The 22,275-nt window shown below is 47.1% G+C and overlaps 2 protein-coding genes across 5 annotated transcripts in view; one reads left to right on the forward strand and one right to left on the reverse strand.

Annotated features, from left to right (window-relative positions):
• The window catches only part of RAD51 (RAD51 recombinase), a 31,730-nt gene extending 29,955 nt beyond the window's left edge, over window positions 1-1,775 (forward strand). The window contains exons 8-10 of the mRNA XM_045067734.1: window positions 538-667; window positions 854-975; window positions 1,386-1,775. Of these exons, the coding sequence (XP_044923669.1) occupies window positions 538-667; window positions 854-975; window positions 1,386-1,509 (376 nt within the window). The 3' untranslated portion in view covers window positions 1,510-1,775. The remainder of the gene's footprint in view (window positions 1-537; window positions 668-853; window positions 976-1,385) is intronic.
• A 1,233-nt stretch (window positions 1,776-3,008) lies between these two features.
• On the reverse strand, window positions 3,009-20,504 carry RMDN3 (regulator of microtubule dynamics 3). Of its 4 annotated transcripts, none has more exons than XM_004751113.3 (13): window positions 20,380-20,504; window positions 19,822-20,015; window positions 17,536-17,728; window positions 16,958-17,101; window positions 10,998-11,283; window positions 10,127-10,229; window positions 6,723-6,783; window positions 4,985-5,060; window positions 4,753-4,830; window positions 4,418-4,516; window positions 4,172-4,225; window positions 3,971-4,051; window positions 3,009-3,678 (listed from the first exon to the last, which is right to left on the reverse strand). In XM_004751113.3, exons 2-13 carry the CDS (start codon window positions 20,006-20,008, stop codon window positions 3,625-3,627), a joined length of 1,416 nt encoding a protein of 471 aa, XP_004751170.1. In that variant the 5' UTR covers window positions 20,009-20,015; window positions 20,380-20,504; the 3' UTR covers window positions 3,009-3,624. The 4 variants fall into 4 exon arrangements, with proteins under 4 accessions (XP_004751170.1, XP_012910875.1, XP_004751171.1 ...); XM_013055421.2 differs by having other exon boundaries at window positions 20,384-20,459; XM_004751114.3 differs by having other exon boundaries at window positions 20,347-20,440.
• Between the last annotated feature and the right edge of the window lie 1,771 nt (window positions 20,505-22,275).

The raw sequence follows: 22,275 nt of genomic DNA on the forward strand, positions 1-22,275 counted from the left end.
TCAAATCACTGTTAAGAAATGAAGCCATAATTCATTTGAACTTATTGGGAACTTGTTATGTAGTGCCTCAGACAAGAATGTTGTAAAAATCGTTTCTTTTTGTTTTTTTTTTAAATAGATAAATTTTTTAAAGATTTATTAATTTGAGAGAGACAGCATGAGAAGTGGGAGGGTCAGAGGGAGAAAAAGACTTCCTGCTGAGCAGGGAGCCCGATGGCGGGACTCGATCCCAAAACTCCAGGATCATGACCTGAGCCGAAGGCAGTCACTTAACCAACTGAGCCACCCAGGCATCCCTGTAAAAATTGTTTTAATAAAACATTTATAGGGGTGCCTGGGTGGCTCAGGGGGTTAAAGCCTCTGCCAGTTTCTTGGGGTCAAGCCCCAAATTGCGTTCTCTATTTAAATCTTTTTTAAATAAATAATAAAACATTTATATACGAGTATAACTGAATATGAAAGTTTAAGATAGTGAGGAAGGAAGCATAATCTGACACAGACTCGAAATAAGCTTCATAGTGTCCTTATTCCCTGTAGGTATGCGCTGCTCATTGTAGACAGTGCCACTGCCCTGTACAGAACGGACTATTCAGGTCGAGGGGAGCTTTCAGCCAGGCAGATGCACTTGGCCAGGTTTCTGCGAATGCTTCTGCGACTTGCTGATGAGGTAAGGTATATCGGGACAGAGAATGTCTAATTTTCAGGGGCCTCACTGGGAGGCCAGAACATCAGGGCCTGGTTTCACAGATAGGAAGAGGTGTATTAATCATTCATTACTTTGTGGGGGAAGGGGTGGCAGCAGTAAAGTCCTTTGAATGACCACAAAAAATGACATTTATCCTTTCTCCATCAGTTTGGTGTGGCAGTGGTAATCACCAACCAGGTGGTAGCCCAAGTGGATGGAGCAGCCATGTTTGCTGCAGATCCTAAAAAACCTATTGGAGGAAATATCATTGCTCATGCTTCAACAACCAGGTAAAGTGAACGGATAGGTGACTTTGTCTTAGAATGTCATATTAACTGAGGTAGACATGAAGATCTGAATTTCCATTTAAATCCAGTCAATGCTACCACAGGAGTCATTGTTAAACGTTGTCTTGCTCTAATTAGTGCATGTTTGCTTTCAGTTTATAAAGGAATTAAAAGCCCACAAATACACAAGACTGAATATGAACGATATGCCTCTCCCTCATTATTAAAAAAGTAATTGTTTCACTATGAAAAATCCACTAAAGTTGGAAGCAGGGTAGGAGTGGATTCCTCCAAGTTGGAAATGCCCCTAAGGAATACAGAAAGATTCCCCAAAGTCCTGGAAAGTATATAGGTCTGAAAAAAATTTAGAGCAAAGATTTTTAAACTGTAACTTGGTTGGTTTTTTTGATCAGACTGTATCTGAGGAAAGGAAGAGGGGAAACCAGAATCTGCAAAATCTACGACTCTCCCTGTCTTCCTGAAGCTGAAGCTATGTTTGCCATCAATGCAGATGGAGTGGGAGATGCCAAAGACTGAAACATTGAGGTTTTTCCTGTGACAAACCTTAAGTGCTATAGCCTAAAGGAGAGGACTGCTCCCTGGGGTTCTTCATAGGCCTCTTCCTGTTGTGACTGCCAGAAAAGGGCTTCTGGAAAAACAGCTATTGTATCAGCTTTTCTGATGGTGTAAACAGGAGACAAGGTCAGTAGTCACAAACTGATCTGAAATGTTTATTCCGTCTGGAGTGTATTAATTTCTTTGTGAATTATTTCAAGGACAGTAAAGGAATACTTTTGACATAGTGCCTTGGGGTTGACTTGGGAGTAATGGTTGTCTATTGGACAATCGTTAGTTTTCTTGCAGACATAAGCTGGGAAGACTGGATTCTTCTCTCACTGTTCGAATAATGTTGAAATGCCTGTGTGGCAAAGAAAGTGGTTCTTTTCTGCCGATAAAACTCTTGTCAGTCAGAAACAGGTTGTTAAGTTAGTTTGCCTGAATTATCTTATGTAAGAATTTTTTAGTTAAGGGCTACGGGGCAGGCCTACCAGAACACCAGCCATCCAACTATCTACTTGCTTGGGTTTTTAATTGCCAAGAGTAACTCAAGATAATTTTGGAATCTTAAGCATTTAGGGGCTCTTTAAGTAGATTTAGTGTGGAGCTTCTAATAAAGTAGTTATCTGTGCTGTTTACAGGAGTTGTTCTTGTATAAGCTGAATATTTCAAGATAGGACCTTCAAAATAACTTTGGGCACTGAGTGATCAGTTTCTATTGCTTTAAAATTGAAAATTTTAAAGGGAAGTCCTATATTCAGTTGATAATTATCCTTCAGGCTAATAGAGATTACTATAAGATGAATATCCCATGACTTTCCAGTGGCCTTTATGAGTCTTATGTTGTAGAGCCCTGATATTTGTCCGGATTATTCTACTTTAGGGATTTGAGATCGTCCTCCTCTTCTCTTTCAGACTTATACTCAGGATGGCTTTTAACCAGCTCTTTGAATTTCAGAGGGCCTGGCAGCTAGTACTGGGAGGAAAGGCACAGAAAATCTCTGCTGTTGCTGTGTTGATCCTACTGTATTTAGGGAGATAGGAAGACAGTCAAGTTAATGCAGCTTTGTTTAAAGAATGGAGTACCTCTCCAGTCTTTTCTTTCATTTCTATGCCACATAACAAACCTGGGATGGTAGAGTAAGCCAGGGTGACAGAATCTGGAATGGAAGCTTGGTTCTTATATAAAAGCATGTCAGTCCTATAAACTTACCTCAATTATTCTTGTAGGTGAGTTAGTTTATCAGGTGAGATTACGCTTTGTGCTGTTGGCCCTAAGAGTAAAATAGTTGGAATAGGCCTTGTTAGGCTAAAAGCAGCTCTCTGTGTTGTACATAACTAAAATTTCCATTGAAAATAGCTTTAACCCGAGAGCTTAAACTTTTTGGTGCTATTTTTCTGTTTGTCTGCAGTAGTTTCGGTAGTAGAAAACAGGGAAATGTCAAGCAAGAAAGGAGCGGATGGCAAACATAAGAGAATATAGTCAAATTTGGTTTATTTCAGGTTTATACCAAAATATATTCCAGGCAACTCTTTAAGATCATTGTTTCACAGTTTCATAAGCCTTATGCACTGGTGTCCTTCCAAAAGCTGCCAGGACTCTGTAAGTGAAGTGGTCTAGCTCCTCAGCCCAGGAATAGTTAGAATCCACATGATAGATAAGAAGAGGGCAATATCCATGGGCTGCCCTGACCTTTCCTTTTACCCTGATAGGGTATAAGAATGATATAATTTGGTTTTAAATATTAATAGAAAAGATTAGTGAGTACAAGTTCTGTGTTTTGTTCTTAGAGCTTTTTGAAGTTCACCGACCTCAGCAGTAGGCTGAAGGCAGCCGTCAGTGCTATATATATCTTGATTTTTCAAGAATTCACTTAAGACAACTATAGAAATCCAGGCCTTAAGTACTTCCCCAATTTCAGATAAAATAAGGGATTAGAATAAATTAACCAGTGGGCAGTGGGAAAGAAACTGGGGAATGGTTATGGATACCAGTCAGACCCAGGAGTCAGGACCATCACTTAAGCAGTCTTAGATTCCTGATGATCTAAGCAGGGCATTCTCCCTCAAGTCATGAAGGCCACTGAAATGCAATTATTCTCTTAAAATTATTTCCAATTCTTCCAAGTCCTTCTGGAAAGCCGAATCCTAGGGAGACAAGAAAGACTAGGCCTCAAAAATCTAAGCCAACTCCCAAACCACTGATAACTTCCCTTCTGAGCTCTGTTATCAGTCTTTACCTGACCTTCCCAGGATAGCCTGCAGCCTATGAAATCTGCCCCCTCCCCAAGGTGAGATATATACAAAGATGACTACATGCAAAAGTGTAAACTGTCTTTTATAGGGAAAATAAAACCTCAAGGGAAGATTTTCTTCCCTGGAAAAGTTCAAATGATTCAATAATGGAACCCAGTATTAGGGAAGCTCTTCAAAGTATTACCTCATTGGTGATATCTGGCAGCTCCAGGGCTAACTTCATCCATTGCCTAGCTTCAGAGTTTTTTCCTAGTTCTCTATAGCACTGAGAAGAGACAACAGTGAAAACCTGGGAGAAACGCCACCAGGAGACTGAACTTTCAGGACTTCCCATTATATATCAACATGTGATTTCATCTATGTTGAAAAAAGCAGGTGAGTTTACCTTGGAAATATATACCCTCCCTGCTTTAGAAAATCCTGGCTGTAGTTCTTCAGCCTAGAAAAGGAAACAAGGCATTTCAGGGAATTTCCAAATTCAAGTCAGGCTGAAGTTTATTAAATAGAGCCTTCCAGTCCTGGCCTGGGGAACTCTATTTTTATAAGCTGTCCAGGTGGTTCTGACTTTCTCCTTTAACAGGCAAGCCTAAAATTACAATTTACCAAAAATCCCTCCCTTCTTTCCCAATACCTTCAGGAAGCTTTGGAGGGCATCCTGCACAGTGGCGCTGAGAGGGCTTTCAAACAAAGCTGCAGCAGTTTTTTTTTCTAGCCAGCTCAGGTGAGAGACCTGCCACCAAAAGATCCAAGTGTGAATAAAAAAAACGTGGTTTGTTTTGTTTTTGAGAGAGAGAAAACTGAGGAGGGCAGGCGGCAGAGGGAAAGAGACTCTCAAGCAGATTCCCTGCTGAGCTTGGAGCCTGACAGAGGCTCAGTCTCACGACCCTAAGATCACAACCTAAGCCAAAACCGAGAGTAGGGAGTTCAACCACCTGAGCCACCCAAGTGCCCCAGAAGGCAGCTTACCTGGTAGCACCACCTGCCGAGGAGAAAGTGAGCCATAGGGTTTTCTGGCTGGAGAGCGATGGCTTTGTCCACATGCTCCTGAGGGGAAAAATGTAAATATAAATTGACATCAGAGTTGCTAAAGGAAGAACAAGTCGTAGAGACTATAGGAACACGCTTTGCAAGGAGCAAGGGAAGAGCAGGGAATCTGGACTAGAGCAGCACCAGGGAAGGAAGAAAAGCCTTTCCTCACCTTGAAGCTAAAGCCACTCTGGATGCGCCTCTGGATGCTCTCATGCTCAGCCAGCTGACCACAGAGCACCGCGTACCTAAGGGGAAAAGCCGCAGGAAGCTCGGGGACAAGGAATGGGCTTCCCATCCACTGCCCCCAACCCCTCAAGTAAAGCTGAAAACAGCATCTCTGTATGTACAAAATTCCTCTTTTCACAGATCTGTGGTCCGTCCTACTTCACATTCTTTAGCAAACAGTGGTAGGCTCACAATTCTCCAAAGTATGCTAGGTACAAAAAAGTGGGGTCCACCAGTCAACTTCTCATACTTAACATTTAGGCAGTGTCTCTGTCCAAGTCTCCACAAGTTTCCCCCTATAATGAGTATAACCATTAGGGGTCATAAACACTTAAAAAGCAGATCTCTAATAATCAGCATCAAAATATAAGGGACCTAAGTACATGGGTTCTTATCTCCGGAGCAGACACTAAAAAGGTCTCATTGGCTTTAAAAGCATACAGGCATGTCCTTGGGAAGCTGTACTCCAGGACAAACTGGGATGGGACGGACACTCTATGAAATTCTCATGTTCATTTGGGAACCAAGAGAAGCAGAGGAACAAAGTCCACATCCTTCCTTCCATGGGGAACAAAACCCCCAGCTTCCCATCTTCTGTCTTCAAAAACAAAGGCCTCCCTACTCTATCCCCCCACCATTGTTTCTAGAAGCACAGCTGACATTAAATGAGTGTCTAGAGACCCAAGGTGCTTTTTCATATATTCAACAAATACTAGGGCGGCAGAGGCTCGTTTCCGTATTTCCTCCAAAAAGCCACTCCTCGGGGCGCCTGGGTGGCTCAGTGGGTTAAGCCGCTGCCTTCGGCTCAGGTCATGATCTCAGGGTCCTGGGATCGAGTCCCGCATCGGGCTCTCTGCTCAGCAGAGAGCCTGCTTCCCTCTCTCTCTCTCTGCCTGCCTCTCCGACTACTTGTGATTTCTCTCTGTCAAATAAATAAATAAAATCTTAAAAAAAAAAAAAAAAAAAAAAAGCCACTCCTCAAGAATAAAGTGTAGACCAGTTTCCATCCTTGGGTGTCCAGGAGCCCCAAGGAAATCCAGAGAAGTGGCAATGACCTGGCCTCTGAGAAGAGCTCTTGCAGAGACAATCTTAGGACAGAAATATGGAAAGCAAAGGAGAGGTGAGAAGGGAATTTTCAATAAAACTGAGGTGCTGGAACCAGGCCCCAGGAACGAGTTGGCCTTAACCCATGGAAGTTGGCAGAACTTTGCCTCTCATGAGACAACAAAAGCAAGGCTGATGTTTTTGTAAGGTAATCAACTAAACTTCCTGGGGTTGAGCTCACATTCATTTTAACTCATGCAAGCCAAGCAAAGAAGCCAAAGTGTACCACCAGCCAGGGACTGCAGTCAGGGGGAAAAAGCTTGTGCAGGACACGGGAGCCACCCACCCTGAAGAGCCAAGAACCCTCAAATTTTGTAGCAAGGATGACTCTTAAAAAGGTACGCATTTCTCTAAGTCCCTCTAAGCCCCAACAACAACAAATCTTCGAATTCCCCCTTGCCTCACTCCCAGAGCACTTTCCAATGAAAACTCCCCTGGGTCCCTGGTTTGGATTAGGCCCAGCCGTATGCTAATAAAAAAGGCCAGAGCTCCCTCTCCTGTTTCCTCAGGCAGAGAAATGGCTCTCTTCCACTGTAACTCATGCTAGCTCGTAACAGGACTCTGCAGGGGTTACTTACCACTGGTGACATTCAGCATTCTCATCCCCCTTCTCCAGGGCAGCCTCCGCTTCTTCTTTTCCTGTAGGGACAAAGGTGATTCAGAGTTCATAAGGGCTCCCATGCAGACTTCGACATGAGGGGCTGTGGCAAGAATGACTGCTCTAGCCTTTACCAATCCCTACCCAACCTGGACTTGTTTGGAATATTGAATTTGAGCAGAATGAAAAGCTACAAATAGCTTCCCAGGGATAACCTCTGCTTTACCTCATTCTTTTCCCTACCTCTGTCATCCACTGCCCAATTACCTTCTTTTTATAACACCCACCTGATGTGTTCAAAGTTGTTGGGGTTGGGGGGGGTTGTTTGTTTAAGCATTGGGGGCTGGGAGAGAGAATCTCAAGCAGACAACGTTCTGAGCAGAGAGCCCCATGTGGAGCTCGAACTTACAACCCTGAGGTCATGACTTGAGCCCAAACCAAGAGTCCGGGGGACATCTTTAAAAAAAAAAAAAAAAAAAAGACAAAACCAAGAGTCCAACAGTCACCTGACTGAGCTACCCAGGCATCCCTCAAAGCTTTTTATTTTAAGATATTTTTTTAAAGATTTTATTTACTTATTTGACAGAGAGAGAGATCACAAGGAGGCAGAGGGGCAGGCAGAGAGAGAGGGGGAAGCAGGTTCCCCGCCGAGCAGAGAGCCTGATACGGGGCTCAATCCTAGGACCCTGAGATCATGACCCAAGCCAAAGGCAGAGGCTCAACCCACAGAGCCACCCAGGCACCTCAAGATTTTATTTATTTTTTTTGACAGAGACACAGAGAGGGAACAGAGCCCAGGGAGTGGGAGAGGGAGAAGCAGGCTTCCCACCAAGCAGGGAGCCTGATGTGGGGCTTAAACCCAGGACCCCGGGATCATGACCTGAGCCTAAGGCAGATGCTTAACAACAGCCACCCAGGTGCCCCTCAAAGTATTTTAAATATAAAAGAACCCAATGGTTGGGGCGCCTGGGTGGCTCAGTGGGTTAAAGCCTCTGCCTTCAGCTCAGGTCATGATCCCAGGGTCCTGGGATTAAGCTCTGCCTCGGGCTCTCTGCTTAGCAGGGAGCCTGCTTCCTCCTCTCTCTCTCTGCCTGCCTCTCTGCCTACTTGTTATTTCTGTCAAATAAATAAGGAAAATCTTTAAAAAGAAAAAAAAAAAAGAAAGAACCCAATGGCAATCAAATTGTCCCAAAGAGACCTTATCCTAGGGGGGTATAAGTATGCTTTAGGGTGTCCATGAATCCCTCTGAAGTTGTATAAAAATTTAGGTGCACCTGTATTTTATTGAGGAGAGGGTCTACCTTTCCTTTTGATCAAATTCTCATAAGACTGTGATCTAAAAATAATCACATCTCTATGCCAAAACTCCTCACCAGAGCCAAATGTCTGACCAGAAATGACATTCATTTAGTTTCCTAAGCACCAAGACTGACAAATCAAGGCCTAAACACATGAAAGCTCTTGACAAGGATCTGCTAGGCGGTCATGTAGTCTGGAGCCTTCTAGCTGAGGAACATCATGCCTACAATACTGGAGAAAAGAGCATACTGCCAAATGGGACTTCTCCTTTGATTAAAATGGAGAGCACTTCAAAGGGAATGTGGAGAAGATGGGGCAAAAGTAATGGGTTGAGGTGATAGGCTGGCTGATGTGAAAGGTTTCCTCATGTTTAAATGATAGTAATGATGGTAAGATGTTGTATATCCAACAAATACATTTTTAAGTTGGCTGATGAGAAACGCTACCGCCAACCCCCTCTCCACCCCCTGCACCTTAATCTCCCCTTTTTAAACAATGACTGTGTATGGCCCCATCAGTGAGGGACATTGTCTCTCAGCAGATTTTTTTCTTTGCCCACCTCAAAGCGCTATCTTACTAGAAAGTAAGAGCTCAGCATTCTTTCCTGCCAAGCTAGACAAAGGAGTAAGAAGATACCACATAATATCCCACAGAATGGCTGCCTCTTGGTGCTCCAACTTTTAGAGATAGAACAAAATGGAAAGGACCATGAAGGATGGTCCTAAAAAGCCAAATTCTGGGGCCTCCAAGGCTGCTCCACCTGTGGTTCAGCAGGAGCAGACTTGCACAGGGGGGTCCAAACTCTGCAGATCAGACCAGAGCACTGACAATGGCTGCTCTAACCATCACCCACCTTTAGGTTTCATGCTGGCCACTGTACTAATAAGTGATGCTCAATGGGGGTGCTGGGGTTAAGCTCCAACTCTTGGTTTTTGGCTCATGATCTCAGGGTGGTGAGATCAAGTCCCATGCTGGACTCCACATTTCTCTCTCTCCTCCCCATCCCCCCACAACCCTGCTCATGCTCTCTAAAATAAATAAAATCTTTAGGGGGGGGGGAAGATAACAATCAAAAGGAAAGGAAAGATTCTTGTTGGTACCAAGGAGTCCAAATACCAGCCCAAAAGCTCATGAGAATCCTTACCTCAAATTTAGGAGGGAACACAGAAACTTTTGAAAAGAAAAAATCAAAAAGTAATTAAGCACCTCTGTTAAAACCTGGAGATTTTTCTGATGATCTGCCTCAATAAACATTCAACTCAACTGACCTCTTCTTTCTATATTGACAATTCTACAAATGCTTGAAACAATGACCTTGAGGTATTGTCAGATTCTACATTAGCAAAGATTCGATGTTTCTAAGTGAGGAGGTAGACATATCCACTTTGGAAAGTTAACTTTAGGTATCTAACTGAACCACAAGACCTAGAAGCCCACTGACAGTACCCGACTTGTGTGTGGGTAGGCAGGACCCATCTTCCCTACACAACCAGTCATTTTTCAAAGTCCCAGAATTCTCAGTGACATGACAGATAGGGACAAGCCCTGAGCTTGGCATCATTCATATGCACCCTATCCGCCCAGACACAGACTTTGGCAACAGAGTTTTTAAGTAGATCCCAAGGACTCCTAAGCTAGCAGCATTCTTCCAAACTGCCGCTCATAGGCTCTCACCAAACATGGTCTGCTGATACTCTCAGAGAACACCTGCCTCAAAGGCTCCATAACTCAAACCAGATTCCTAAGCAGCAGCAAAAAAAAAAAAAAAAAAAAAACCCCTTCAGATTAAGAAAACAGGCTTTGCCCTCTCCTGCAGGTGGGGAGTGAGAACAATTATCCAAGTCTGCTACAGCTACCCCTAAAAACATTTTCACCGGTATTAATCACAATGTGCAGGGAAGCAGTGACCACTGTCTAAAAAAGGAAGCAGAAGTCCCTGGGAACCCGAGTTTGTCCCCAGTGAATAACTGAACCACCACTACCCCGACAGCCTATTATCTTGGTGGTTCCCCTGAGCCCCAAACAGATGGACCAGCTCAGCCCCAGAATCAGTGACCTTCCCATGAGGAATCTGTCAGTACTTACCATTTAGGGCATATGACTTCTTCTCGCTCACCTCTTCAGTGAGCTCACACATGTCACTATAGGCCCGGGCCAGGCGCCAGAGAAAGTCCTGCTGGCTTCCATACTGTAGACCAAACAGAGAGGGAGGGATGAGACCCCTCTTCTTCAGCTGCAGATAACTGGGCCTCTGGCCTTCTACCCAAGCCCTAGGTTTTAGTTTCCAAGCTAGTGTGTTATACACAGACATCAGGCCAGCCTTAGGCATAGCCCTCCGCCCCTACACGCCCCCACCCGCAGTTAGCTAACCGGTGATCCGTCATCTCTGCCCAGTAGCTTGCAGAAGCCTCCGAGTGAGGGCCCACTGTGAGGAGCAAAGCTCAACTCCAACACGAAATGCGACACAATAAGTCTGGCTGACACAATGAAAAATGTGAATTCTCACATTTCCCAAGAAAAGGAAACATTCTAACTCTGGGACATTTATACCTGGGTGAGCATAAATCTTGGCAGTGAACCAGAGAAGGGAACTGTGGTTGAGTGACCTCCACACTTGTCCCTCGTGATGGAAACTTCAAGTAGGGCAAGCAGCTTAGGCTCTGCCACAAGGGAAATAGAAGATGAAAAAAATATTCCAGTTCTTTCCACACTTCTCTCCACTGTGAGTGGTAGAGCTCTTTTGCAACAGCTCTCCAGGAGGCAGAGGGCTGTGGGGAGGTGGCTCGGGGCAGGTGGTACAACCAGGCCCACAGGACATGCAAGCCTTGGGGGTGCATGCAGAAGCAGCCAGCTCACCCCCCTTTTCCCTTCCTATGGCCTCCGGCAGGCTTGTGAGCAACACCAGCCTTCCCCTCCTCCCACGGCTTGTGGGGCAGACAGGACGTCAGAGCCTTACCGCCAGCTTGTTGTTGAGAAGCAGCTGGAAGCCCTCCCGCCTGTCCTGCTCGCTGCCCTGGTGCAGCTCATCCGCCTGCTGCAGGAGGGGCAGCACATCCTCCAGGCCCGGGGAGCCTGCAGCATCCAGGGCTCCGGCCACCGGGCCTGACGCCACCTCCAGCTCCAGGTCCAGAGAGTCCCTTCTCCCGATCTTCACAGTCTCACAGCTCACTTCATCTTCCCCATCATCACTTTCTCTGTCAGAGTCCCGCTCATAGTCAGACTCAGCATTGGCTGTGGTATAACTGGGGCAGAGAAACAGAAGTGACAAGGTCAAGGGAGATTTTTTTTTTTTTTTAAGATTTTATTTATTTGACAGGCAGGCGGGGCGGGGGGGGGGGGAGCAGGCTCCCCACTGAGCAGAGAGCCTGATGCGGGGATTGATCCCAGGACCCTGAGATCATGACCTGAGCCGAAGGCAAAGGCTTAACCCACTGAGCCACACAGGAACTCCAACGGAGTTATTTAGCCTCAGAGCTCTAGGGCTGTCTCCCACCCACAAAGGGACTCCTGCTGTCCAGAGCACCAAGTAAAAACCATTTCTACCACATAGGGGCAGAGAAAGCTTCCTATGGGAACCACAGACTGGCAAAATGATCCTGGAGGGAAAGTGACCAGCTGGGGGCACTGGGGCAGTCAGGGGTCAATACAAGATGATCCCTCCCGCCCTGCAAGCTATCAAGTTGGCCAGATAATCAGAAAAAACAGAAGGCTAGAAAGAAGCCTAGAAAGGAATTTACCAAAATGTTGCTAATAGATCTCATGATAGAAGAATTAAAGGAAGTTTTTCTACTTTTTAACATTACATATAATTGTTTTACTGAGCATATATTCTTTTAAGTAAAAAAGAAAGAAACGGTTTTTAAGATAAAAACCATTATGTAAGTGGAGCTGATATCCTGAGCTGGGCGGCTCACCAGGCTAAGTGTGTGTTGGTCATTTTTGCCTTATCAGCCAAAAGCACCGCCAGAAACAACATGGGTGGGTGCCAGCCTCCAAGGCCACAGGCAGCCCAAATATCTACATCTTCTTTCTCAATTCTCCGAACACCTCTGTCCTAAGTTAGCAACCAAACCTAAACCACAATACGAGTAGCCCCTGGAAACCTTAGGAACTTGCTGCAGTGGGGAAAGGCCACGTTGCAGCTGGAATCAGGAGAGGAGGAAGATGGAAACAGAAGTGCCTGCAAAGATTTCTCTGGGGTCGCCACAAGCCAGGCAGGCGCGTCCCTGGAACCCCCTACCTTGATGCACTCACTGAAGGGGAGGCCGCGTTTCTGTTGGATCTTAGCCTTCACTGGCGGCTCATCAGGGTGTTCTCCCTAACTGCCAACTGAATCAGACAAAAACTGAGCAAAGGACAATGTCAGACTTCCAGGGTCCAGAAGCAGACACCAGAGAAGCCTCCAGACTTGAGTGAAGGAAAAGCAGCTTCTTTTAGAGCCAGAAGGTTCTGAAGCACAGGGAAGATCTTAGGGTCCCTTAGGGATATGCCTTCCTCCATCCTAGAATGATGACAGGGACAGGATACTGAGCTGGCACAAAACAGACCTGAAGAAGAGATAAGAAAGGCACCTACAAACACAGGGCAAGGCAGGTCCAAGTGGTAGGCCAGAAAGCCACACACAAGGAAATGGGCTCCACCCAGAAGGTACCAAGTAAGCAAACAGACCAAGTTCCCTGTCTGTGCCCCTGCTTCACAGAGGAGCTTCCAGACTCATCTAAAAAATGGCTCCAGGAACCTGTAGGGTATTGACCTTAGCTACACCTTGCTTTTTAAGATGTTACCCAAGTTCCTTCCCCTCTAGCAACGGGCACTAGAAACATTAGAAATTAGAGGCACAGGAAAAGTGGCAGAGGTTTTACAACCAACCTGAGTAGTGATGAACAAGACCACACAGAAGCAGCCTAGACAGACTCCCAACCAATTCTGAAGCCTGGGACAATAACCTGCCCAAATAAGAAAATCAAATCAGAGTCTACCAGCGCCTCTACTCAGCCCAGCCAGGCCAAAGGCATGATGGATAAATGGGTTAATATGGGGTAAGGAGACAGAGTTTTGTACCGTATTGTTAGAAAGAAAGGGAGACACCATTGCCTGAACTCCCTCCAATGAGGAGTTCAAATCAGGAGTCTCCCGGGGAGGGATCCTTGCTCTGATCACTTCTAGTGCATAGCAATCAGCAGTCTCTCTCCAGGAAGCTCATGTGGCTGAGGAATGGGAGTGATCAGGAAGACCCCACTGCCCACAGAGTAAGAGCTGGTGGAGCCAGTGAGGCAGGGAAGCCCCAGTGAGGCTGAACAGTGAGGAGGCCTTTTTGGCACCTCAGCCCCACTTCAGGGAGCTCTGCCTTGCTAACCTGCACCCCGCTGGCTGCCATGCAGTGGGCGGCCAGACACCTGGTGCCTCAGCACAGACATCAGTCCCGTGAGCTTCCAGGCCTTCCACAGCAACATGGGCTGCGACCCTATGTTCACATCATGCTCTTCCACATGTCAGACCACCAATCCAGCCCATGGAGAAACCCACCAGAGCAAGGACGGTCCCTTAAAAAGGCTCTTCGGAGCTGTATCCTTGGGTGGGACACATTGTTCCCACATATGGTAGAGAACCCATGGCTCCTTCGGAGCAAGGAGGCCAGAGACGCCCGACTCTACCCCTTGAGGAGAGCCCACGAGTCAGTGATCAAGGGCTCAGTTACTCACATATCCCCTTCCGATAATTAAGTTTCCTTCTTTTGACTCCTCCTAAGCCCCATTAGAGGGGCTGATCTAAAGCATTCAAAGACAACCAGGCATGGGAGACCCTCAGTGGTGGGGAAGATAAGACCAACCTAAACAAGGTAATAAATGCCCAAGAAGGAGTGGCAGTGAGGTTGCAGGCAATCTTTCTGGCTGGGATGCCTGGGAAGGCTTGCTGGAGGAGCTGGTGTTTGAGGGCAAGCTGAGTTTTGACCAGGAGAGAAGTTACGTTACGTTTGGTACAATATTCAGGGAACAAGCCTGTGGACCCACACAGTGACTCTGCCTCTGTCATATTCAGTCAGTCCCCTAGGAGCTCAAAGTTGCTATTTTATGCAGAAGAAAAGGGAATACAGCTTTCGGTGGAGTAGGCTATTCAATGTTCTTAGCTTTTCATCCCTCAAAGAAGCGCTCCCACAAGTTCAAAGCCATTCCAGAGTTTGGTCTCCTCCCCAAATTCCCCCTTGACCTATATGGCAGTGACCATGACAAAAAGAATTATCCACCATGGGCACTGCCCCAGAGAGCACCAGCTAAACCGGAGTCTTGCACCTCGTACCACACCAGCAGCTACTACATGCCTCCAGATCGGTCATGGGCTAAGTCTGCTAGTAATTAAGAAAGCCACCTTTCCTCTCATCCCATCAGGTGGCTGATAAGCCGGTCCTTCCCCTTAGGGCCTTCACAGCCCCAGTGAGCACCTCAAGCAGTGAAGCTCCCATAAGCTTCCCGGGTTAAATCCTCTGGCTCTCACTGTTGCCCAAACTTTGCACAACTTTCTTTCTTTCTTAAGATTTATTTACTGGAGAGGGAGAAAGAGCAAGTGAGCACATGTGCACAGGCAAGCAAAGGGAGAGGAAGACAATCTGAGCAGACTCCCCGCTGAGCACGGAGCCCTACCCCAGACTCAATCCCACTGCTCTGAGATCATGACCTGAGCCAAAATCAAGATTCGGTCGCTCAACCAACTGAGTCACCCAGGTGCCCCTTGTGCCACTTCTTGAAATCATCACTGAAGGCCCTGAGTTCTGTATCACTTTGGGCAGAGCTGTGACCTCTCCTGTTCTACCCTCTTACAAATGCTAAGTTTCCCACCCAAGTGACCTGCTTGAATGGGTTGCATACAAATGCTCCTTAAGTCTCAGGGCCCACTACCAATTACTTTGTCCTTCTTTTCAGTCCAGATATTCCAGATATGCCAAATACAAATCCATTTTGCCCTTGACAATGTAGGTAACAGGGATCAGAGAACTCTGACAACAGTAGTCACAAAGGAAGGACTAGAGCTCTTACCGAGACGGCTTGTTGCAAGAGGTGCCTGGGCAACCAATAATCAAACCCAGGACAGATGCCCAATAGCAGGAATATGGAAAAAGAGTGAACTGTTATTCTCCATTTTCCTAGGAAACCAAATAAGGAGAGAGAGGCAGGACAGTATATTGTCCCAAACAGAATGAGGCTGAAATTTCTTAAGATGTACTGAACAGATCATACTGCCATGGGTAGGTCTTCCCTGGGCCATGAGCTGTGGCAGCCCTCAGTCCATGGGAAGAACTCCCAAGGGCTCCATGGGCTAGTTCTTCCCGTAAAGGCCTTTCCGTGCCCCCACAACCAAGCCATGCCATAGATCACAGACCCCCCCAACCTCTGCGGATGAGCGCCGCTGAGCCTGCACTTAATAGCTGTGTAACTCTGGGCAAGGCATTGAGCCTCGCTGAGCCTCAAGTCTCTGTCAGAAAAGGAAGAAGAGCAGCACCAACTTCCTAGGATCCCTGGAAGGATTAGGTGAGGAAATGGCTCTAAAGTGCTTGGCATGGTGTCTGCCAGAGGAAAAATAAACAGTAGTTACCATCATAAAGTGTTTCAGCTAAAGGACATTGCTAGGATACCTGGGGGACTCAATCATTAAGTGTCTGCCTTGGGGGGACTGGGGCGGCGCCTGGGTGGCTCAGTGGGTTAAGCTTCTGCCTTCGGATCAGGCATGGTTTCAGAGTTCTGGGATTGAGCCCCGCACTGGGCTCTCTGCTCAGCAGGAAGTCTGCTTTCCGCCACCGTCCCCCCCTCCCCCGCGCCCCGGCTGCCTCTCTGCCTACTTGTGCTCCCTCTGCCAAATAAATAAATAAAATCTTTAAAAAAAAAAAAAAAGCGTCTGCCTTCAGCTCAGGTCATAATCCCAGGTTCCTGGGATCGAGCCCCACATCAGGCTCCCTGCTCAGCAGAAGGCCTGCTTCTCCTTCTCCACTCCCCCTGCTTGTGTTCCTTCTCTTGCTTTCTCTCTCTGTGTCAAATAAATAAATAAAATCTTTAAAAAAAAAAAAAAAAAGAAGAAGAAGAAGAAGAAGAAGGACATTGCTGCAAAGATCACCCTGAATGGCTGTATGCATGTTTACAGCTGAACCAGTGCTTCTGTCCCAATCTTTTCCTTGGGGAGGAAAAGGTCAGCCTCCAGACCTCACAGAGGAGCTAGCAGCAGACAAGGGCAGAAGCTGCCAATGACAGTGTCCAGCTCCACAACAAAGATAATTCATTCAGACTCCATCCTTGAGACCAAAGTTTCAAAATGGCACTAGTGACTTAAAATCAAAAAGCCCTTGGCCTGAGCATGTTTAGAGGCTGTCTACCAGACTCCTGCCTGATGTCCTGGCGCACAGTAAGCCCTACAAGCAGAGCTGCTGGGCTACTACATATTCAAGACAGTCAGCTCCCACCTGTGAGGATGGCAAGCGAGCACGAGCAAGCCTCCCATGTGGGAAGAGAGGAGCTTCCAGGAGAGGGGAGCACAGTTAGAGGTTAGAGGGCTCTGGAAACCTGGCTCAGCCACTGAGTGAAGGAAATAAAGTCATGAAACAACAGTTATAAAGTTCTTGTGATAACACAGCCAAAGGCTCAACTAATGTTACAGGAAACATGAAAATAAAAATTATGGCTACGTAAAAAACCAATTCCAAGGAAAATGACAGATGTAAGCAAAAAGCACTGTTAATATCTCATTTGCCTAAGTGACATAAGGCTGATGGTTTTTCTTGTTTTACCTATTCCTTATTTTATTCATTTATATCCTTACCTTGTGCCCAAGATTACTGACAGCAGCTCAGTGTGAATTTTCCAAAGATAAAAAGCACTTTTACAAAAGGTCACCTGGCCGAAGTCATAACTGCCTCCAGGAGAAAGGACTCACCCGCCTTCACTCTCAGCATCTGTGAATGTGGCTCCCGAGGTGGCTGTGAAGTAGACAGAGCTGGACCCAGTAGAGTCACTCCTCTCCCGGGCAAACGGGAACCTTCGCCGCCGAGCCACTCTCTGGCTCTCTTCCATGTGGGATCTGAAAGGCGGGTCCCTTTAGAGAGGGTGCCATTAGGTCCCAGCCAGCCCGTCGCTTCCCTCCACGAAGGAACCTCTCACTAATGCTGCTCAGTAAAGAGCCAAACACAGAGAAAATCCTGGGTTTCTACCCTCAGAAGAACAAGGACAGCTCCCCGGGCCCAGCCTGCACGGGCAGCCCAGCTAAGTCAGCATAAAGGATGTCAGCGGCTACAACAGACCAAAAGGAGGGGGGCCCCAAAGCACCATGGAACTTATAGAAGAAGGCAAAGTACGAAGCATACAGCTTCCCTGCTAGTTATGTAAGGAGCTACACAACGGTCTCTGCTTCTGAGATGGCAGCAAAGGCCAGGACACAGCTCAGCTGAGCAAGCTGCAGGGGCTGAGAGCAGCTGAGGGCCCGAGGGCAGTGGGATGGAGGGCTGCATCACTCACCGGACCTCCCCAACGATCTGGCCGGCCAGGCCCTGCAGGCTGCTCCGCAGCTCCTCTACCTCGCGCCGCAGGGCCGCCAGCCCCGTCAGCACGAAGTCCAGGCGCTCCAGCACCTCCTCCTGCCCTTCCCGCGGAAGGCTGACCAGCTCCGCAGCATCTCCAGCCTCCCTGGGGCCTGCCCGCAAAGGCCTCACTGAAGGAAGGACAGCACACAGTGACGCTCAGGGGACAGGGTGAGGAAGAGATCTTTGACCTGGAATTTAAGAACACCTGCTTCTCACTGGAGCTCAGTTTACCAAAACCCTTGTGACTCAGACAGTAAATGTTCACAGCTAAGTCTTGTTAACAAGTCTTCAAGTAACTATTCAAAGAAAAAAAAAAAAAAATCAAGATCCCAGTCTCTACATAAGAGCCCCCTCTGTCCGCAGAAGCTTTCACGCCGCAGTCTTTAGCAGTACCGCACCCTAATGTAAAATGCTGGCAAGAACACAGTACTGGTCGCCTGGGTGGCTCAGTGGGTTAAGCCTCTGTGTTCAGCTCAGGCCATGATCTCCAGGTCCTGGGATCGAGCCCCACATCAGGCTCTCTGCTCAGCAGGGAGCCTGCTTCCCCCTCTGTCTCTGCCTGCCTCTCCGTCCACTTGTGATCTCTGTCAAATAAAATCTTAAAAAAAAAAGAACACAGTACCTAGAAGGCAGGACACCTGCGCTGCAAAAGGAAAACAAAATCCTTTACCTGTCTAGCTAGTTCCCAAATACAAGGCAGCCAATACCAGCCACACTGCAGAACTAAAATGGAACTCAAATTCTGGGCTTTCACTCCACAGAGAAGAGCAAAAGAAACTCTGATCCTCTCAAGGACTTCATGTAGTATCATCAGAGAGGAGCAAAGAGAAAGGAACAGTTACTAAGAGAAAAGCCCACCCACACCCCATGGGAAAAACACCATTCCTGAGCCCTCATTGGAGCTCTGGGTAAATTCCAACAATAAATGCTAATAAAAGAGCAGCTCCCCAAGGCCATTGGACTGGAAAATGTAAAAACAGTAAAGAAACCAGGAAGGCAGGACCCACAGTGCAGGCAAACATCAATGTGTTCAAGGACGTCTAGTGAGAGTCTAGGCTGGATTACAGCACACACCCGATATTATTTAGGAATGTACAGCAAGAAAGAGCTCTGGGGGGCACCCGGCTGAATCAACTGGTAGAGAATGAGATTCCTGATCTTGGGAGCATTAAGTTTGAGCCCCATGTTGGGTGAAGAAATTACTTAAATAAAACTTAAAAAAAAAAAAAAAAAAACCTTTTAAGAAGAAAGAAAGATCTCTGGGAACATCGCCCCTTTCTCCAAACACCTACTGCTAAGAAATTACAAATAAGCCACAAGGAAAAGACAGACAAGCACTCTTTTAATACTAGGTTACCAACATGTTATAAAATGCTGACAAACAGCTGCAACCAGCATGGGATAACTCTTTGAAGATTCTTCTAAAACTAACTTTTCCAATCCATCTGGCGTTTGGTAATCAGAGAACACTCATTCCCAATTAACATAGGGTGACATGATCTCCACGCCTCTCCATTACACACACCTGAGGAGAGCAGTTTGAACCAGCCTTAGATGCTTTGCTCAAACAACTTAAGGTCAAAGTTTTCAAAACGAAAGTATTACCCATTTCAGCTGTGGCTGGCTTCCAGCAACATTCAGCCTCAATTGCAGAACATGCACTCCCACGTTTATGCTGTGCAAGTTCTGGACCAGGTGACTAGGCCCAATCCTACCACTTAACTGCTCTAGGACACCCTGAGTGAAGTTACATAATCTTGTTGAATCTCAATTTTCAACTAAGGATTAAAAAGCAAACAAGAAATAAACTTGGATAGTCTTCACATTCCCTTCAAAGTCTAAAACATAATTTAATAGGTAAGCCTCAAGACTTAATTCCCCTAAGATTAGTTTTCCCTTTTGCCTTATTTTGGACTCTTTTTTCTCTACTACTAATCTTTTACCCAACACTAAGCAAGTGCCTTTACAACATACGTAGCACTATTGCGGCCTGAACTAAGAGTAAAGGCTAAACAGCCTTTTCACAATAGGCTTTTCTGGGATTACATGAAAATGTACAGAAAAAGAAGACTGCTTTCCTTTTCAGTTAACTTTACAGAAAAGTGAAACTCTCAGGCACCCCTTCCGTTGTCCCGTCCCACCGGCTCTACTAAAGGCAGCCCGGACCGTAGGCCCATCCATCAGCCACAACTGTGGCCTCAGGGGACCGGCTAGGACGTACCCTGGCGTCCTGGCTCTGAGGTCTGCGTGTAGCCCAGGGAGTTAGGTAGGCTTTGACTGTGGCCATGGCGCCGGGTCCGCTTCCACCGCTGGCTGTAAAGCGCACACAGGAATCCAAGGCCCGCGGCGGTGCCCAGCAACAGTCCCAACCCGGCTTGGGCGCCGCCCAAGACCCCCAGCCTAGACATGCTGCACCTGCAGCCCACGTGAACCAACGGAGCGGGTGGGCGGGGACAAGGGGAGAGAAACTCGTGAGCGTGGTCCTCCCACCCCTACCCCCAGACTATCCTCACCCCAATCCGGATCCTAAGGTTTCCGCCAGACCCCTGTGCCCGACTACGTGCCTCTCACCCAGCTTGGGCGCAGGCGCCCCTCCAGCACACCCGCAGCCCTGATCTCAGAGTCAGAGGTTTCTTGGCCTCCGACCCCCGCCCCCAACCCCACGACACTGCAGACAACGAACCCCCCGCCCCGGCTGCAAACTCCAGGACACCCCCCCACCCCGCCAGCGCCCTCGGAAGGCGACCTGGCCCGGCAGCAGACCAGCTCAGACCCTTACCGACCGCTCACAACCAAGCTAGCAGCCTTCACGGCCGCTGCTCACGCTGTCAATGAGCGTGACATCATCAAGCCGCGCCAGCAGATCCGCGCGCTGTTGGGAAGGCGCTCGAGGCTCGGTTTCCGCCCACGCTTTGCCCAGGGGGCGGCGCCAGCAGGGAGCCAGAGAGGGGAACCCGGGAGCGAGAAGGGAGGGAGGGAGGAGGAGCGCTGGGAGACTTCTGGGTCTGATGATGCTTCAGTAGTACCTCTGCTGGCCAGATGAGGTTCCATTTCCCTCCAGTCCCACCAGGTTTCCTGCTGTTCCCGAACGTCTTTTCTCCCTTTGCGTCTGCTGTCGCTTCTGCCTAGAATAATAACCCGTTGTCCTTCTGGACAACATCACCCCCTCCCCATCTTTCCTTGACACTATTTGATTTCGGCTTGATTTGCTTATGCAGTTTTACTTGAACCATTTACTGAGCACAAGACAGTAGCACCCTTAGCAGTTCAAATTAGACCAGATAAATGGCTGGTTACCTTCAAGAGGTCCCAGGGTCACCAGGGCCAGTTTTCACCTAACATAGACAAATCCCAGCACTAAAAAAAATCTTAAACCTTACATGATCTGTAATACCTCGATCAAGAACAGAATTATAAACTGCTTTTTCATTTCCAGAATGTAAATGAAATTCATTCCTCCAATAATATTTTTTAAGCACTTGGGTGTGGCTAAAACTTGAGTTCGTCTCTAATTGCTTAAATTGGTTCAGATACCATTTCGTTTTTTAAAAAAATCAATATTCTTCAGGATTTCTGTGCCCGTTGTGAAAATTAATAAAGGGAAACCAAGGGACAACCATACTACTCAATGTCAGTTACAGGAAGAATTGTAAATTACAGACCCCTAACAGAAGAATCTCAACTGAAGAGAATCATAAATTACAGGCTCCCACAGAAAAAGATGTACATTGCATCCCCTGAAATAAATCAGCTGCCCCTGCAACTCAGCCTATGAAAAACCATCGTCACCTTTAACTCTTGCTACTCTCCAGTGGATTTGATGAAGTTCCAGAACCTAAGTCATGTTTGGTGGGGTGAGGTTCGGAGCTGACGACTAAAGAAAGAATTCTCAGATTGATGTTCAAAACAACTCCTCCCAACTTCCTCCTTCTTTTCCGTAAAATAACATTTCTCTCCTTTGTTTGTTGAACTTGCCTCTGGTTTTGCTGTAGCTTTCTTATCCTGGATTACAAACCTCTGCTATCCCTGAATAAACCTATGTTTTTGTTGGTAAAACAATTGGCAGTTTTGTTTTTTTTTTTAAGATTTTATTTATGGGGCACCTGGGGGGCTCAGTGGGTTAAACCTTCTGCCTTGGGCTCAGGTCATGATCCCAGGGTCCTGCAAGCCCTGCTCCCCCCCCCCCCCGCTTTCTTCCTGCCTCTGCTTACATGTGATCTCTGTCTGTCAAATAAATAAATAAAATCTTTTTTTTTTTTAAGATTTTCTTTATTTCTTTGACAGAGACAGATCACAAGTAGGCAGAGAGGCGGGGGGGGGGGCGGGTAGGGGGAAGCAGGCTCCCCGCCAAGAGAGAGCCCGACGCGGGGCTCGATCCCAGGACCCCGAGATCATGACCTGAGCCGAAGGCAGAGGCTTTAACCCACTGAGCCACCCAGGCACCCCATAAAATCTTCTTTAAAAATAAAGATTTTATTTATTTATTTGACAGAGAGAGACGAAGTGAGAGAGGGAACACAAGCAGAGGGAGTGGGAGAGGGAGAAGCAGGCTTCCCATAGAACAGGAAGCCTGATGCAGGGATGGATCCCAGGATCCTGGGGTCCAGACCTGAGCCCAAGGCAGATGCTTAATGATTGAGCCACCCAGGCGCCCCTGGCAGTTTTATTTATAAGG

Source organism: Mustela putorius, unplaced genomic scaffold, assembly GCF_011764305.1.
Source record: "Mustela putorius furo isolate JIRA1106 unplaced genomic scaffold, ASM1176430v1.1 tig00003898_pilon_pilon_pilon, whole genome shotgun sequence".
NCBI lineage: Eukaryota > Metazoa > Chordata > Mammalia > Carnivora > Mustelidae > Mustela > Mustela putorius.